The sequence below is a fragment of the Bombina bombina genome, chromosome 1 (assembly GCF_027579735.1).
Source record: "Bombina bombina isolate aBomBom1 chromosome 1, aBomBom1.pri, whole genome shotgun sequence".
In the NCBI taxonomy this organism is placed as follows: domain Eukaryota; kingdom Metazoa; phylum Chordata; class Amphibia; order Anura; family Bombinatoridae; genus Bombina; species Bombina bombina.
Genome location: NC_069499.1, coordinates 674,402,917 through 674,421,909, shown reverse-complemented (window position 1 = coordinate 674,421,909; position 18,993 = coordinate 674,402,917). Strand labels below are relative to the sequence as shown.

The following is an 18,993-nucleotide window of genomic DNA, read 5'->3' as shown; positions in this document are numbered from 1 at the left end:
TCTCAAAATTCTAAACAAATTCCTAAGAGTACCATCATTCAAGATGGAGACTATTCGGACCATTCTACCAATGATCTAGGAGGGTCAATATATGACTACCGTGGACTTACAGGATTCATATCTACACATCCCTATTCACAGAGATCATCATCAATTCCTCAGATTTGCCTTTCTGGACAGGCATTTCCAGTTCGTGGCCCTTCCCTTCTGGTTGGCAACGGCTCCCAGAATTTTCACAAAAGTGCTAGGGTCCCTTTTGGCGGTGCTAAGGCCGCGGGGCATAGCAGTGGCGCCTTATCTAGACGACATCTTAATTCAGGCGTCGACTTTCCAATTAGCCAAGTCTCACACGGACATCGTGTTGGCTTTTCTGAGATCTCATGAATAGAAGGTGAACATAAAAAAAAGAGTTCTCTCTTCCCTCTCACAAGAGTTTCCTTTCTAGGGACTCTGATAGACTCGGTAGAAATGAAAATATTTCTGACGGAGGTCAGAAAATCAAAACTCTTAACCACTTGCCGAGCTCTTCATTCCATTCCTCGGCCATCAGTGGCTCAGTGCATGGAGGTAATCGGACTCATGGTAGCGGCAATGGACATAGTTCCTTTTGCCCTCCTACACCTCAGACCACTGCAACTATGCATGCTCAAACAGTGGAATGGGGATTATGCAGATTTATCTCCTCAACTGCATCTGGACCAAGAGACCAGAGATTCTCTTTTCTGGTGGTTGTCTCAGGACCACCTGTCTCAGGGAATATGTTTCCGCAGGCCAGAGTGGCTCATAGTAATGACAAATGCCAGCCTGCTAGGCTGGGGTGCAGTCTAGAAATCCCTGAACGCACAGGGCTTATGGTCTCGGGAGGAATCTCTCCTCCCGATAAACATTCTAGTACTGAGAGCGACATTCAATGCGCTTCAGGCGTGGCCTCAGCTAGCTGCGGCCAAATTCATCAGATTTCAGTGGGACAACATCACGACTGTAGCCTATATCAATCATCAAGGAGGAACACATAGTTCTCTAGCGATGATGGAGGTAACCAAAATTATCCGATGGGCGGAGAATCACTCTTGCCATCTCTCAGGAATCCATATCCCAGGGGTAGAGAACTGGGAGGCAGATTTCCTAAGTCGTCAGACTTTTCATCCGAGGGAGTGGGAGCTCCATCCGGAGGTATTTTCCCAGCTGACTCAGCTATGGGGCACACCACAATTGGATCTGATGGCATCCCGACAGAACGCCAAACTTCCGCGTTACTGGTCCAGGTCCCGGGATCCCCAGGCGGTACTGATAGATGCTCTAGCAGTGCCCTTGTCCTTCAATCTGGCTTATGTATTTCCACCGTTTCCTCTCCTCCCACGTCTGGTTGCCAGAATCAAGCAGGAGAGTGCTTCGGTGATTCTGATAGCGCCTGCGTGGCCACGCAGGACTTGGTATGCAGACCTGGTGGACATGTCATCTATTCCACCGTGGACTCTGCCAATGAGGCAGGACCTTCTAATCCATGGTCCGTTCAAGCATCCAAATCTAATTTCTCTGTGTCTGACTGCTTGGAGATTGAATGCCTGATTCTATCAAAACGTGGTTTCTCTGAGTCTGTCATTGATACCCTGATTCAGGCTAGAAAGCCTGTCACCAGGAAAATCTATCATAAGATTTGGCGCAAATATCTTTGTTGGTGTGAATCCAAGGGTTACTCATGGAGTAAGATTAAGATTCCTAGAATTTTGTCTTTTCTCCAAGAAGGATTGGAGAAGGGATTATCAGCTAATTCCTTAAATGGACAAATATCTGCTTTGTCTATTCTTTTACACAAACGTCTGGCAGATGTCCCAGACGTTCAAGCGTTTAGTCAGGCCTTGGTCAGGATCAAGCCTGTATTTAAACCTGTTGCTCCGCCATGGAGCCTAAACTTGGTTCTTAAAGTTCTTCAAGGGGTTCCGTTTGAACCTATGCATTCCATAGATATTAAGCTTCTATCTTGGAAAGTTTTGTTTTTAGTAGCTATCTCTTCGGCTCAAAGAGTTTCTGAGTTATCTGCTTTACAGTGTGACTCACCTGATCTTATTTTCCATGCAGATAAGGTGGTTTTACGTACCAAACTTAGATTCCTTCCTAAGGTTGTTTCTAATAGGAATATTAATCAGGAAATTGTTGTTCCTTCGCTGTGTCCTAATCCTTCTTCAAAGAAGGAACGTCTGTTGCACAATCTTGATGTGGTTCTTGCTTTAAAGTTCTACATACAAGCAACCAAAGATTTCCGTCAAACATCTTCATTGTTTGTTGTCTATTCTGGTAAGCGGAGATGTCAAAAGGCTATGGCTACCTCTCTTTCTTTTTGGCTGCAAAGCATCATCCGTATGGCTTATGAGACGGCTGGCCAGCAGCCTCCTGAAAGAATTACTGCTCATTCTACTAGAGCAGTGGCTTCCACATGGGCTTTTAAAAATGAGGCTTCTGTTGAACAGATTTGTAAGGCAGCGACTTGGTCTTCGCTTCATACAAATTTGATTCTTTTGCTTCTTCGGAGGCTATTTTTGGGAGAAAGGTTCTACAAGCAGTGGTGCCTTCCGTTTAAGGAACCTGTCTTGTCCCTCCCTTCATCCGTGTCCTAAAGCTTTGGTATTGGTATCCCACAAGTATGGATGAATCCGTGGACTTGATACATCTTACAAGAGAAAACAGAATTTATGCTTACCTGATAAATTTCTTTCTCTTGTGATGTATCGAGTCCACGGCCCGCCCTGTCTATTTAAGACAGGTAGTATATCTTTATTTAAAAAACTTCAGTCACCACTGCAAGCAACAATGAACAGGACACTCCGGCAAACCTCCAGGCGTTGGTAGTAGAAAATTCTTTTATTGTTTAGCAATGCAGGTTACAAGTTATAAAAAAACATTAAAATCAAGTAAGACCTTACAGCAGGGCGGGTGTCTTACGCGTTTCGGCTGTGTTTAAGCCTTACTCCTAGACATAGCTATTACTCACCAGCTAGTGCCATAAATAGCACTTGCTGATTAGCTAACCTTGCCCTGCTGTGACTGTGAGTTAATTAAAGAGACAGTAACAATGTATATAGGATCAGAGAGATACACATGGCCATGGTTTCAGACTAACATATATGTACATTTCAGGGACATTCCTTTTACCAGCTCCCTAATTAAGCACAAGAATATTTTAATACCACCACTGCACCCTATAGTTTCTCCTTTTTCTTCCTAGCCTTCGGTCGAATGACTGGGGGATGGAGCTAAGGGAGGAGCTATATAGACAGCTCTGCTGTGGGTGCTCTCTCTGCCACTTCCTGTAGGGAAGGAGAATATCCCACAAGTATGGATGAATCCGTGGACTCGATACATCACAAAAGAAAGAAATTTATCAGGTAAGCATAAATTCTGTTTTTCATGTCGGTTTAGCGCACTTGAGAAAATGCGACCTGCTTTGCGCACAAATTGGGTGTTAGGTTTTTTTCCACTTTTCTTGGTCCATTGACCTCTATGGGGGAATACGTTAATGCAGTCTCAATATTCTAACTTTTTACGTGCGTCGGGTTAGCACACACGAAAAAAGCTTACTTCTAGCACAGTTAACACATGAGCCGGAGCTCAAAATACCGCACCACTCGTAATCTAGCCTTTAGTGTGAGTCAAAACTGAAAATATGAATGTGGCTCTGAAAACGGGAACAGGTTATGTAATGTCTTAGGGCACTGAGTAATATCATAGTATATGATTAAAATATAATTATCCAATGGTCTGCATACGGTAATGTATGGTATGGCACGACAGTAACTGCAAGTATTTACCATGTCTCCAAACCACTGTAGATCTTAGACAGGAGTATGTGGGAAGTAGAGTACAGATACTTCCTATCTCTAAGTAGGCTTATAATAATATAGTTATACACCTACTTTGCAATGATAGAACATAAAAAAAACTGTGCAATGCAGCTTCTTGAAATCTTTCTTGTTTCTTCCAGGTTGGTCTTTGGGGGAACATGGAGAATGGGCTAAATATAGCAACTTTGATGTGGCTACTCGTGTCCCACTAATGTTTTATGTGCCTGGCATGACTGATAGTGCTCTGCAGCCACAGCAGAAAAGGTTTCAATACATAGACCCTTTTAGTAATATCCCAAGGAGGAAACACCAAGGTAAGTTGCAGTTTAGGTTCTGTATCTTAACCTTTATCGCTTAGTTTGTTGTGCGGTATAAATGTCAAAGCTAATTCCAATGCTCGAGTATAATTAATAATTGAGAATTTAAGAATATTGCTTTACCTGAGTAGTGAGATGCATTTAAATCATGGTCTGTTAAAAGCATTGACGTATTAGTTATGCTGATCAATGCTGTATTGTATGAACTGGGATTACTTTATGTTTGTTGTTTCATATATAGATAGATAAATAGATAGATAGATAGATAGATAGATAGATAGATAGATAGATAGAGCAGTCAACAGAAACAATTGTCAGGTTTTAAAATATGTAGTTGATATTGTATATTAAAATATTCATTTTACTGAACTTATAATGAATAATTAAGCTGCAGGAAAACAATTAATCAACATTTTATTAGTGACTTTTTATATTTTAAGTCTAAATGTTTCATTTATAAATTAGTTAGACTGTTTGCAAGAAATGTGTTATTTGATATTAAACAGACATATGTTCAAATACAGTATATTACTATAATAATAATTTTAGAACACTCAGACAAGGGGTGGCCGAGGGAAGACCCTGCTAAAAAATTGAATAAAAGCTGGTTAAAAGAGAAAGGCATTTAAATGATATTTCCAGTCTTTTGACACACTTTGAGTCAATGCAAAATATATGCAAATATTAGAATTAAACATTTAAGTTTTTTTCCCGTAAGGTCTGAAATTAAAGGAAGTCACGGTAAGAGTTCAATATAAGTGGCCCAATATGCTTATGTTCTGGGAACTGACATAATGTTGTACTCAGAAGTGCCTTATTCCTTGTCAGGGTCACTCCTCGCATACACAGGTGCTGAGTCCTCCTAATGGGCATGTTTCTTGCATTCTGAATTATAGTTTCCATCTTAATATGGGGAGAGTCTACAGCTTTATTCCTTACTTGTGGGAAATACTGAACCTGGCCACCAGCAGGAGGCAAAGACACCCCAGCCAAAGGCTTAAATACCTCCCCCACTCCCCTCATCCCCCAGTCATTCTTTGCCTTTCGTCACAGGAGGTTGGCAGAGAAGTGTCAGAAGATACAGAGTAGTTCCTTATGGAGGGTAGAACTCTTCGGAATGGAACTGGAGTTTTAACTAGTCTTGTTAGCCTCTCAGTGAGAGCATTGGCGAAGGTTAGAGTCTGGAGATGCGAACCCATCCAGACTCGTATTAAAGGCTCCTAAGCAATCAGTGTTGACGAGTTTCACTGCCTGCTTCTATCACTCAAGTCCATGTCAGGAACAATGCTACAAGATTGTCAAACTTGAGAGGCCGTGTTCCTGTTCCACGGCAAAGATTCCGGTAAGATCGTTTCATTTATTTATACACACATGATAACGCAAGAAGACAGGGTCACAGTGTGACTCCTTTTATCTGAATGGAATTGAGGGTTAATGTCTCCGGAAAGGGATTATTGAACAGGTGGGATTAATCACATATTGTTAATATCGTGTTTATGCTGTGACATGTGTGAGATGTGGTTCAGGCAGATGTTGGAACGTACAGGTTTTACTTTCACTTTGGCGCTGCGTAGCCCGTTAGGCTTGGCACAATATTTTAGTGGGGCAGGGGCGGTCCTGCATGGCGCACCGCGTGACCTTGTGTGGTCACAGTGATTCTCTTCTTTTTGACCGTGCAGTGTTTGGAGACGAATCGGTTTCTCTCTTGGGCTTGGGTCATAGGAGGTGGTGAGTGCCCCAGCCCTTTGGGGTATAAAGGTGCCATTTATCTTTGTCTTTAGTCCTTTTTATAAGCACAAGTTATGGAGGACTCTCTCTTTACCTAAAGCTTATGCCTGTCTATATTGTGAGGAGGCCATGGTATACCCGTCTGCTCAGTTATGTTCCACTTGACTTGATAAAGTAATCTTATCAAAGAAAGCTAATATGTTTAGTACTACTGAGCCTTCAACCTCTGAGGAGTCTCCATCCAGTGAGGTGCGCACCCTACATTCATCTCCTAATACACATACAGCTTTCCGTAGCACTCCTATTCCTCCATCTGGAGGGGCCCTTTTACCGCCAGACTTTACTGAACAGTTACACACGGCAGTGTCTGCGGCCTTTAGTGCTTTACCTCGCACTGCTAAGCGCAAGTGAAAGGTTAAATATTGCTATCCTTCCCAGGGGTCATCTACTAGCTTATTGGATTTATCTGATACAAGATTATCCGATGATGAAGACGCCTCTGATACTTCATAGGATGCTCTTTCTGGGTCGGCATCTGCTGCCTCTAAGCTGCGGAGGAACCAGACTTTAGATTTAGGATTGAACACTTACGCTTTTTGCTAAAGGAAGTATTGGCTACTTTAGAGGTTCCAGAACCTACATTACCTAAGGAACCTTGTATTCCTAAATTAGATAAAGTATATGAGGACAGGGTTGCACCACAGACTTTCCCGGATCCCGTAAAGATGGCGAGCATTATTAAGAATGAATGGGAAAGACTTGGTTCTTCTTTTTCCCCTTCTTCCTTTAAGAAATTGTTCCTGGTTCCGGACTCTCAGTTGGAATTGTGGGGTTCTGTCCCTAAAGTAGACGGGTCTATCTCCACGCTTGCTAAACGCACTACTATCCCACTTGAGGATAGGTCGTCGTTTAAAGAGCCCATGGATAAGAAGCTGGAAACTCTATTAAGAAAAATGTTTCAGCATACAGGATATTTATTCCAACCAGCAGCGGCTGTTGCTGCAGTTGTGGGAGTGGCTACCTACTAGTGCGACTCCTTATCTGAGCTGATCGAGGTGGAGAGTCCCCTCGACACAATCCAGGAAAGAATTAGGCCCTTAAGGGTAGCTAATTATTTTATTTGTGATGCAAATATGCAGATTATTCGCCTGAAAGCCAAGGCTTCAGGTTATACTGTGCTGGCCCTTAGGGCACTCTGGCTGAAGTCTTGGTCTGCGGACATGACTTTGAAGTCTAGACTTCTTTCTCTTCCATTCAAGAGATTCTTTTTGGTCCAGGCCTGTACTCTATCATATCCACGGTTACTGGAGGCAAAGGTGCCTTTTTACCACAGGATAAGAAGAACAAACCAAAGGGACAGGGTCCTAATTTTCATTCCTTTCGTTTGGACAAATCCCAACGTCAGCAGCCCTCTGCAAAGCCGGAATAGTCCAAGGGAACTTGGAAACCTTTTCACTCCTGGAATAAATCCAAGCAGAATAAGAAGCCCGCCGAGTCAAAGTCAGCATGAAGGGACAGCCCCCGATCCTGCTTTGGATCTGGTAGGGGGCAGACTGCCACTCTTTTCAGAAGCTTGGTTTGGGGACGTGCAAGACCCGTGGGTACTGGAGGTCATCGCTCAAGGGTACAGGATAGGTTTCAAGTCTCATCCTTCCAGGGGCAGATTCCTCTCATCAAACCTGTCTTCAAGGCCAGAAAAGAGAGAGGCTTTTCTAGGGTGTGTGAGGGATCTCTCCGCCCTAGGGGTCATTGTACTGGTTCCTCCAGCAGAGAGAGGTCTGGGATACTACTCAAATCTGTTTGTGGTACCAAAGTAGGAGGGCACTTTTCGTCCGATTCTGGACCTAAAGTCTTTAAACAAATTCCTGTCTGTCCCCTCGTTCAAGATGGAGACAATAAGGTCCATTCTTCCTTTATGACCATGATAGACCTGAAGGATGCCTACCTTCATGTCCCTATACACAAGGAGCACTTCAAGTTCCTTAGATTTGCGTTCCTGGCCCAGCACTTCCAGTTCATCGCACTTCCGTTTAGTCTAGCTACTGCTCCAAGAGTTTTTACGAAGGTTCTAGGGGCTCTGCTCGCAGTGGCCAGAACCAAAGGGATTGCAGTGGCGCCGTACAATATTTTGATTCAAGCACCATCCTGTCATCTGGCAGAAGTCCATTTGAAGGCTCTTCTTTCTCTTCTTCATGGATGGAAGATAAACTTAGAAAAAAGTTCTCTTATTCCCAGTACCAGGGTGGAGTTCCTGGGTACAATAATAGACTTCATGTCTATGAGGATATTTCTTACAGACCAGAGACGTTACAAGCTAACTTCCAGTTGTCTTGCCCTCCAGACCTCATTCAGGCCATCTGTGGCTCGGTGTATGGAGGTAATTGGACTCATGATGTCCTGCATGGACATCATCCCCTTTGCCAGATTCCATCTCAGACCTCTTCAGCTTTGCATGCTGAGACAGTGGAACGGCAATCATTCAGATCTGTCTCAACAGATTTCTCTGGACAGCCGGTCGAGAGAATCGCTCTCCTAGTGGCTTTGTCCAGATCATCTGTCCCAAGGGACGTCCTTCTTGAGACCATCCTGGGAGATTATGACTACGGACGCGAGTCTCTCAGGATGGGGAGCTATTTGGGGTATCTCTCCTCCCGATCAACATCTTGGAACTTCGAGCGATCTTCAATGCTCTGAAGGCTTGGCCTCTTTTGGGTTCGACCCAGTTTATCAGATTCCAATCAGACAACATAACCTTGGTGGCTTACATCAACTATCAGGGGGGAACGAGATGCTCTCTAGCAATGAGGGAAGTATCTCGGATTCTGGAGTGGGCGGAGGCCCACAGCTGTTCGCTGTCAGCGATCCACATTCTGGGTCAACTGTGATGCAAATTTTCTCAGCAGACAATCCTTCCATCTGGGGGTATGGTCTCTCCACCCCGAAGTGTTTGTGGAGATATGCAACATGTGGGGGACGCTGGAGTTAGATCTCATGGCGTCTCGTCTCAATATCAAGCTACCCAGATATGGGTCGAGGTCCAGGGATCCTCAGGCGGTGCTAATAGATGCATTAGCAGTGCCTTGGAGGTTCAGGCTAATCTACCTTTTCCCACCATTACCACTCCTTCCTCGTGTAGTGGCCCGCATCAAGCAGGAGCAGGCATCAGTGATACTGATTGCTCCATCGTGGCCGCGAAGGATGTGGTTTGCGGATCTAGTGGGGATGTCACCTTCTCCTCCATGGAGGTTACCTTGTCGCAGGTATCTGCTGGAACAGGGTCCTTTTGTTCATCAAAATCTAGATTCTCTGAGACTGACTGCGTGGAGATTGAATGCTTAATCCTAGTCAAGAGAGGTTTTTCTGAGAGAGTTATTGATACTCTCATTCAAGCCCGCAAGCCGGTTACTCGCCGGATCTATCATAAGGTGTGGAGGACCTACTTATTCTGGTGTGAAGAGCGTGGATTTCCCTGGCTACGTCAGGGTTTCCAGGATTCTTTCTTTTCTCCAGGATGGTCTGGAGAAGGGCCTTTAGGCTAGCTCTCTTAAGGGACAGATTTTGACCCCATCTGTTTTACTGAGCTTCCAGACGTCTAGTCTTTTGTTAATGCTCTGTCTAGAATCAGACCTGTATTTTGACTTAGCGCTCCTCCTTGGAGTTTATATCTTGTTCTTAAGGTGTTGCAGAGGGCTCCGTTTGAGCCTATGCACGGCCTTGACATTACATTTTTATCTTGGAAGGTTCTCTTTTTACTGGCTATTGCCACGGCACGCAGGGTATCTGAGATGGCTGTCTTGCAATGTGAGCCCCCTTACCTAGTATTCCATGCTGATAAGGCTGTTCTTCGTACTGGGTTAGGTTTTCTTCCTAAGGTTGTTTCTGATCGTAACATCAATCAGGAGATTGTTGTTCCTTCCTTGTGTCCTAGCCCTTCTTCTTCGAAGGAGCGGTTACTTCATAATTTGAATGTGGTTCGGGCCTTGAAGTTCTATCTTCAAGCCACTAAGGAGTTAAGGGTAAGGGGCAGAAGGCCTCGTCCACTTCCTTGTCTTTTTGGTTGAGGAGCATTATTCACTTAGCTTATGAAACAGCGGGACATAAGCCTCCCCAGAGGATTAAGGCTCATTCTACTAGAGCAGTGGCTTCCTCTTGGGCCTTCAAGAATGAGGCATCTATGGAGCAGATTTGTAAGGCGGCTACCTGGTCCTCCTTACATACCTTTTCAAAATTTTACAAGATTGACGTTTTTGCTTCGGCTGGAGCATCTTTTGGGAGAAAGGTTTTGCAGGCTGTGGTGCCCTCAGAATAGGGTCCCCCTATCTTTTTACCCTCCCGTTTCATTCATTGTCCTCTAGAGCTTGAGTATATGTTTCCCACAAGTAAGGAATGAAGCCAGAAGATGGAAAACATACAGTAAATTATGCTTACCAGATCATTTCCTTTCCATCTGTATGAGGAGAGTCCACGACCCGCCGATTTTCTCCGTTGGGCAGACCAACATTTAGTTGTTTGTTCTTCTGGCACCATTTAAACCCTATTTCTCCAACATAGGTGTGTCCGGTCCACGGCGTCATCCTTACTTGTGGGATATTCTCTTCCCCAACAGGAAATGGCAAAGAGCCCAGCAAAGCTGGTCACATGATCCCTCCTAGGCTCCGCCTTCCCCAGTCATTCTCTTTGCCGTTGTACAGGCAACATCTCCACGGAGATGGCTTAGAGTTTTTTAGTGTTTAACTGTAGTTTTTATTATTCAATCAAGAGTTTGTTATTTTAAAATAGTGCTGGTATGTACTATTTACTCTGAAACAGAAAAGAGATGAAGATTTCTGTTTGTAAGAGGAAAATGATTTTAGCAACCGTTACTAAAATCGATGGCTGTTTCCACATAGGACTGTTGAGAGGAATTAACTTCAGTTGGGGGAACAGTGAGCAGACTTTTGCTGCTTGAGGTATGACACATTCTAACAAGACGATGTAATGCTGGAAGCTGTCATTTTCCCTATGGGATCCGGTAAGCCATTTTTATTACAGACAGAAAAAAAAAGGGCTTCACAAGGGCTTTTTAAGACTGTAGACATTTTCTGGGCTAAATCGATTTATATATAAACATATTTTATACTCCATAGCCTTGAGGAATTATTTTAATCTTGGGAATTTTGTAAAATAACCGGCAGGCACTGTATGGGACACCTTATTCTCTAGGGGCTTTCCCTAATCATAGGCAGAGTCTCATTTTCGCGCCTGTATTGCGCACTTGTTTTTGAGAAGCATAACATGCAGATGCATGTGTGAGGAGCTCTGATACATAGAAAAGACTTTCTGAAGGCGTCATTTGGTATCGTATTCCCCTTTGGGCTTGGTTGGGTCTCAGCAAAGCAGATACCAGGGACTGTAAAGGGGTTAAATATAAAAACGGCTCCAGTTCCGTTATTTTAAGGGTTAAAGCTTCCAAATTTGGTGTGCAATACTTTTAAGGCTTTAAGACATTGTGGTGAAATTTTGGTGAATTTTGAACAATTCCTTCATACTTTTTCGCAATTGCAGTAATAAAGTGTGTTCAGTTTAAAATTTAAAGTGACAGTAACGGTTTTATTTTAAAACGTTTTTTGTACTTTGTTATCAAGTTTATGCCTGTTTAACATGTCTGAACTACCAGATAGACTGTGTTCTGAATGTGGGGAAGCCAAGGTTCCTTCTCATTTAAATAGATGTGATTTATGTGACACAAAATTTAGAGAAAATGATGCCCAAGATGATTCCTCAAGTGAGGGGAGTAAGCATGGTACTGCATCATCCCCTCCTTCGTCTACACCAGTCTTGCCCACACAGGAGGCCCCTAGTACATCTAGCGCGCCAATACTCCTTACTATGCAACAATTAACGGCTGTAATGGATAATTCTATCAAAAACATTTTAGCCAAAATGCCCACTTATCAGCGAAAGCGCGACTGCTCTGTTTTAGAAAATACTGAAGAGCATGAGGACGCTGATGATATTGGTTCTGAAGGGCCCCTACACCAGTCTGAGGGGGCCAGGGAGGTTTTGTCTGAGGGAGAAATTTCAGATTCAGGGAAAATTTCTCAACAAGCTGAACCTGATGTGATTACATTTAAATTTAAGTTGGAACATCTCCGCGCTCTGCTTAAGGAGGTGTTATCCACTCTGGATGATTGTGAGAATTTGGTCATTCCAGAGAAACTATGTAAAATGGACAAGTTCCTAGAGGTCCCGGGGCCCCCCGAAGCTTTTCCTATACCCAAGCGGGTGGCGGACATTGTAAATAAAGAATGGGAAAGGCCCGGTATACCTTTCGTCCCTCCCCCCATATTTAAAAAATTGTTTCCTATGGTCGACCCCAGAAAGGACTTATGGCAGACAGTCCCCAAGGTCGAGGGGGCGGTTTCTACTCTAAACAAACGCACCACTATACCCATAGAAGATAGTTGTGCTTTCAAAGATCCTATGGATAAAAAATTAGAAGGTTTGCTTAAAAAGATGTTTGTTCAGCAAGGTTACCTTCTACAACCAATTTCATGCATTGTCCCTGTCACTACAGCCGCGTGTTTCTGGTTCGATGAGCTAGAAAAGGTGATCAATAATAATTCTTCTTCTTATGAGGAGATTATGGACAGAATTCGTGCTCTCAAATTGGCTAATTCTTTCACCCTAGACGCCACTTTGCAATTGGCTAGGTTAGCGGCGAAAAATTCTGGGTTTGCTATTGTGGCGCGCAGAGCGCTTTGGTTAAAATCTTGGTCAGCGGATGCGTCTTCCAAGAACAAATTGCTTAACATTCCTTTCAAGGGGAAAACGCTGTTTGGCCCTGACTTGAAAGAGATTATCTCTGATATCACTGGGGGCAAGGGCCACGCCCTTCCTCAGGATAGGTCTTTCAAGGCCAAAAATAAACCTAATTTTCGTCCCTTTCGCAGAAACGGACCAGCCCCAAGTGCTACGTCCTCTAAGCAGGAGGGTAATACTTCTCAAGCCAAACCAGCCTGGAGACCAATGCAAGGCTGGAACAAAGGAAAGCAGGCCAAGAAACCTGCCACTGCTACCAAGACAGCATGAGATGTTGGCCCCCGATCCGGGACCGGATCTGGTGGGGGGCAGACTCTCTCTCTTCGCTCAGGCTTGGGCAAGAGATGTTCTGGATCCTTGGGCGCTAGAAATAGTCTCCCAAGGTTATCTTCTGGAATTCAAGGGGCTTCCCCCAAGGGGGAGGTTCCACAGGTCTCAATTGTCTTCAGACCACATAAAAAAACAGGCATTCTTGCATTGTGTAGAAGACCTGTTAAAAATGGGAGTGATTCATCCTGTTCCATTAGGAGAACAAGGGATGGGGTTCTACTCCAATCTGTTCGTAGTTCCCAAAAAAGAGGGAACGTTCAGACCAATCTTAGATCTCAAGATCCTAAACAAGTTTCTCAAGGTTCCATCGTTCAAAATGGAAATCATTCGAACAATTCTTCCTTCCATCCAGGAAGGTCAATTCATGACCACGGTGGATTTAAAGGATGCGTATCTACATATTCCTATCCACAAGGAACATCATCGGTTCCTAAGGTTCGCATTCCTGGACAAGCATTACCAGTTTGTGGCACTTCCGTTCGGATTAGCCACTGCTCCAAGGATTTTCACAAAGGTACTAGGGTCCCTTCTAGCGGTGCTAAGACCAAGGGGCATTGCAGTAGTACCTTACTTGGACGACATTCTGATTCAAGCGTCGTCCCTTCCTCAAGCAAAGGCTCACACGGACATTGTCCTGGCCTTTCTCAGATCTCACGGATGGAAAGTGAACGTAGAAAAGAGTTCTCTATCTCCGTCAACAAGGGTTCCCTTCTTGGGAACAATAATAGACTCCTTAGAAATGAGGATTTTTCTGACAGAGGCCAGAAAAACAAAACTTCTGAACTCTTGTCAAATACTTCATTCTGTTCCTCTTCCTTCCATAGCGCAGTGCATGGAAGTAATAGGTTTGATGGTAGCGGCAATGGACATAGTTCCTTTTGCGCGCATTCATCTAAGACCATTACAACTGTGCATGCTCAGTCAGTGGAATGGGGACTATACAGACTTGTCTCCGACGATACAAGTAAATCAGAGGACCAGAGATTCACTCCGTTGGTGGCTGTCCCTGGACAACCTGTCACAGGGGATGAGCTTCCGCAGACCAGAGTGGGTAATTGTCACGACCGACGCCAGTCTGGTGGGCTGGGGCGCGGTCTGGGGACCCCTGAAAGCTCAGGGTCTTTGGTCTCGGGAAGAATCTCTTCTACCGATAAATATTCTGGAACTGAGAGCGATATTCAATGCTCTCAAGGCTTGGCCTCAGCTAGCAAAGGCCAAGTTCATACGGTTTCAATCAGACAACATGACAACTGTTGCGTACATCAACCATCAGGGGGGAACAAGGAGTTCCCTGGCGATGGAAGAAGTGACCAAAATCATTCAATGGGCGGAGACTCCCTCCTGCCACTTGTCTGCAATCCACATCCCAGGAGTGGAAAATTGGGAAGCGGATTTTCTGAGTCGTCAGACATTTCATCCGGGGGAGTGGGAACTCCATCCGGAAATCTTTGCCCAAATTACTCAACTGTGGGGCATTCCAGACATGGATCTGATGGCCTCTCGTCAGAACTTCAAGGTTCCTTGCTACGGGTCCAGATCCAGGGATCCCAAGGCGACTCTAGTAGATGCACTAGTAGCACCTTGGACCTTCAAACTAGCTTATGTATTCCCACCGATTCCTCTCATCCCCAGGCTGGTAGCCAGGATCAAGCAGGAGAGGGCATCGGTGATCTTGATAGCTCCTGCGTGGCCACGCAGGACTTGGTATGCAGACCTGGTGAATATGTCATCGGCTCCACCATGGAAGCTACCTTTGAGACGAGACCTTCTTGTTCAAGGTCCGTTCGAACATCCGAATCTGGTCTCACTCCAACTGACTGCTTGGAGATTGAACGCTTGATCTTATCAAAGCGAGGATTCTCAGATTCTGTCATTGATACTCTTGTTCAGGCCAGAAAGCCTGTAACTAGAAAAATTTACCACAAAATACGGAAAAAATATATCTGTTGGTGTGAATCTAAAGGATTCCCTTGGGACAAGGTAAAAATTCCTAAGATTCTATCCTTTCTTCAAGAAGGTTTGGAGAAAGGATTATCTGCAAGTTCCTTGAAGGGACAGATTTCTGCCTTGTCTGTGTTACTTCACAAAAAGCTGGCAGCTGTGCCAGATGTTCAAGCCTTTGTTCAGGCTCTGGTTAGAATCAAGCCTGTTTACAAACCTTTGACTCCTCCTTGGAGTCTCAATTTAGTTCTTTCAGTTCTTCAGGGGGTTCCGTTTGAACCCTTACATTCCGTTGATATTAAGTTGTTATCTTGGAAAGTTTTGTTTTTGGTTGCAATTTCTTCTGCTAGAAGAGTTTCAGAATTATCTGCTCTGCAGTGTTCTCCTCCTTATCTGGTGTTCCATGCAGATAAGGTGGTTTTACGTACTAAACCTGGTTTTCTTCCGAAAGTTGTTTCTAACAAAAACATTAACCAGGAGATAGTCGTACCTTCTTTGTGTCCGAATCCAGTTTCAAAGAAGGAACGTCTGTTGCACAATTTGGATGTTGTTCGTGCTCTAAAATTCTATTTAGATGCTACAAAGGATTTTAGACAAACATCTTCCTTGTTTGTTGTTTATTCTGGTAAAAGGAGAGGTCAAAAAGCAACTTCTACCTCTCTCTCTTTTTGGACTAAAAGCATCATCAGATTGGCTTACGAGACTGCCGGACGGCAGCCTCCTGACAGAATCACAGCTCATTCCACTAGGGCTGTGGCTTCCACATGGGCCTTCAAGAACGAGGCTTCTGTTGATCAGATATGTAAGGCAGCGACTTGGTCTTCACTGCACACTTTTACTAAATTTTACAAGTTTGATACTTTTGCTTCTTCTGAGGCTATTTTTGGGAGAAAGGTTTTGCAAGCCGTGGTGCCTTCCATCTAGGTGACCTGATTTGCTCCCTCCCTTCATCCGTGTCCTAAAGCTTTGGTATTGGTTCCCACAAGTAAGGATGACGCCGTGGACCGGACACACCTATGTTGGAGAAAACAGAATTTATGTTTACCTGATAAATTACTTTCTCCAACGGTGTGTCCGGTCCACGGCCCGCCCTGGTTTTTTAATCAGGTCTGATAATTTATTTTCTTTAACTACAGTCACCACGGTTTCATATGGTTTCTCCTATGCAAATATTCCTCCTTTACGTCGGTCGAATGACTGGGGAAGGCGGAGCCTAGGAGGGATCATGTGACCAGCTTTGCTGGGCTCTTTGCCATTTCCTGTTGGGGAAGAGAATATCCCACAAGTAAGGATGACGCCGTGGACCGGACACACCGTTGGAGAAAGTAATTTATCAGGTAAACATAAATTATGTTATTTAAGCTTTTGGCTGGGGTGTCTTTGCCTCCTCCTGGTGGCCAGGTTCAGTATTTCCCACAAGTAAGGAACAAAACTATTGACTTTCCTCATACAAATGGAAAGGAAATTATCTGGTAAGCATAATTTATGTTTTTCCTGGTGTTGCATTGTTCACTAGCAATGTTGTCCTTTATAATGCTATATAAAAGCAGAAAGTGTCTATCTGTTGTTCATCTTGCTGCTAGCCTGATAAATTCTGCTCCTGGCTTTCCCTTTCTGTTCTGTGTTCATACTGGCCTATTGCTCTACTGGTCACTACTTGTTCCTATATCTATCAGCTATTATGTAATGTTATACCTGCTGAGATATTTCTGCCCCTTAATCCTTGCTGTTAGTTACAGAACCTACTTTTTCTTCCCTATCCCTTACTTTTACTGACCTCTGTTTTCTGAGTTCTTCTAGCTGTTGTATATGATAACAACCTCCCTGCCTTTTGTTTGGCTATCGTTTGCTCGAATTTTTAAAAACCGGGCACTTTAGCATCAAAATTTACATTCACTTTAAGATAAATGAATGGTTTATTGTGAACAACTCACATTTATTCAGATATGGAAACTCCTGGACTTTAATGTAGTACTGGTGTTAAGAAACCTTGGATTAGATGCAAAATAGTTTATAGAGCTAAAATAAGTTTCTATATCTCAAGAATACCATAGTTTAGAAAAACCTACGTGTACAATGTATAGCTAGTTAATCATCCTTGAAACTAAACCAGATTGTATTATTGGTGGTGCCTTTAAGACCTGAGCATTGTAGTTTGTTGACAAACAACCTTAAAATTCTCTTTTGCAATTAAAACTATATAATGTATTAGACGTTGTTTGAATATTCTCAAGGAAATGTGATTCACAATATTTCCTGTTTTGAATTACAGAACTTAGTAATAATTTTTTTCTATTTTTCTCTCTTGTATGCACAACTAAATCCACAGAATATCACAAAGACTTTCTCATTTTCCATTTTTCTCACAGGTCAGTCCAAGCATATTCCTGTTGAATTGGTTTCCTTGTTTCCAACAATTGCCGAGCTTGCCAATCTCCCACTGCTACCTGCCTGCCCCCGGCCTTCATTTCATGTGGAACTATGCAGCGAAGGTGCAAGTATTGTTCCTTACTTTAGTGTCCCAAATAAAGATGAAAATGACGGTTTTACAGAAACAGTTGCCTATAGCTCTTACCCCCGACCTGCAGACACACCCCAGATAAACTCTGATCTACCTGATCTAAAAGATATAAGAATTATGGGCTATTCTATGAGGACCATTGCCTTTAGATATACTGTGTGGGTTGGTTATGATCCCAAATCTTTTAAAGCTAATTTTAGCGATATTCATGCCCAAGAGCTATATCTTGTTATGTCTGATCCAAATCAAGATAATAACATCTGTAATAATTCCATGCACACCACCCACGCTGAAAAGCTTTTTGGCCACATAAAACACTGACTGAATGCAATTTTGATAAATATCCATTTTTGTATCTTAATTTTATTACTTCAATCTATTTTGAAATAAAACATGTATTTCTTAATCATTTTGCTTTATCATTTCTATTTATTTTTTAATTGCCTGTACATTTCAGAATTAAATGTGCATGTTATATTTTCTCTAAAGTATGTAAAAGAGAATAAATTAAAGATAAATAAAATGACACTACTTTTTTAAAAATAGTGCCCTTCAACCACACATCATCATTGACTCATCCAGGAATGAGGAAAAGGCAGACATACTGGCTGGATGCATAACATTGCCTATCAGTGTTGCTCTTCCTGTTTGAGGGGCTGCTCACACTCACTTGCCCCTCCCCCACTAAAAACTATGGTATCCCCAGGATCCATCCTGCTATAAATGAGAGGAGAAAATGGTAATCTTTTTATTACAAAATCATTTAAAAAAAAGAAGAAAATATAACATTTTGCAAAAGGTGTGCATAAAGGTAAACTCTCACTTTTTATATGCAACTTTTGTGGAATTTCATGTTACTTGATGTGCACACTTTTAGGAAATATATACTTTCATGAGATTTTGGTCTGTGGGACAGTTTACCCCTTATAACTAAAGGATGGTAATATTTATCTCATTTATCTCTCTTCAGAAGCAATGGGGTTTTATTATTTACCCATAATTTTCTTTTTACCTACCAGTATGTGCTCAAAAATCCACTTAAAATATGGAACAAAAGTGATTTTATTTTTTTTCAAAATGAAGAACACTGCTTTTGAATGCTATATCTAACCAGGTATTGCCATGGATAAAGACTTTTTGATGAATTTTATATTATTTAAGGTGTTCTCGTTTGGGAAATATATACATTTGTGGATTTAATTACATACTTGGGATAGATAAGCCTTTCTAATAAAAAAGGCATGTTTTAGTAAAGCCATGCTTGTGCAGACCTATGACATTACAAGTGTGGGTAGTGCTAGCCACGTGCTTATGAAAACATATATATGTTTGTTTGTTACCTATATATATATATATATATTGGTGTATACTGTCCCTTTAAGTAGATGAAAACATGTAAAAGCATATTTCTTTTCAATGACACAATGAGTCCTAATGGGATATTCACCTCCTGGTCAGCAGGAGGCGGCAAAGAGTACCACAGCAGAGCTGATAAATCTCACCTCCCTTCACTCCC

The 18,993-nt window shown here is 42.9% G+C and overlaps 1 protein-coding gene across 1 annotated transcript in view; it reads left to right on the top strand.

The window, feature by feature from the left end:
• Nucleotides 1–17,886, top strand: part of IDS (iduronate 2-sulfatase) — a 93,101-nt gene extending 75,215 nt beyond the window's left edge. The window contains exons 8-9 of the mRNA XM_053699152.1: nucleotides 3,980–4,153; nucleotides 17,326–17,886. Of these exons, the coding sequence (XP_053555127.1) occupies nucleotides 3,980–4,153; nucleotides 17,326–17,798 (647 nt within the window). The 3' untranslated portion in view covers nucleotides 17,799–17,886. The remainder of the gene's footprint in view (nucleotides 1–3,979; nucleotides 4,154–17,325) is intronic.
• The last annotated feature ends 1,107 nt before the right edge of the window (nucleotides 17,887–18,993 follow it).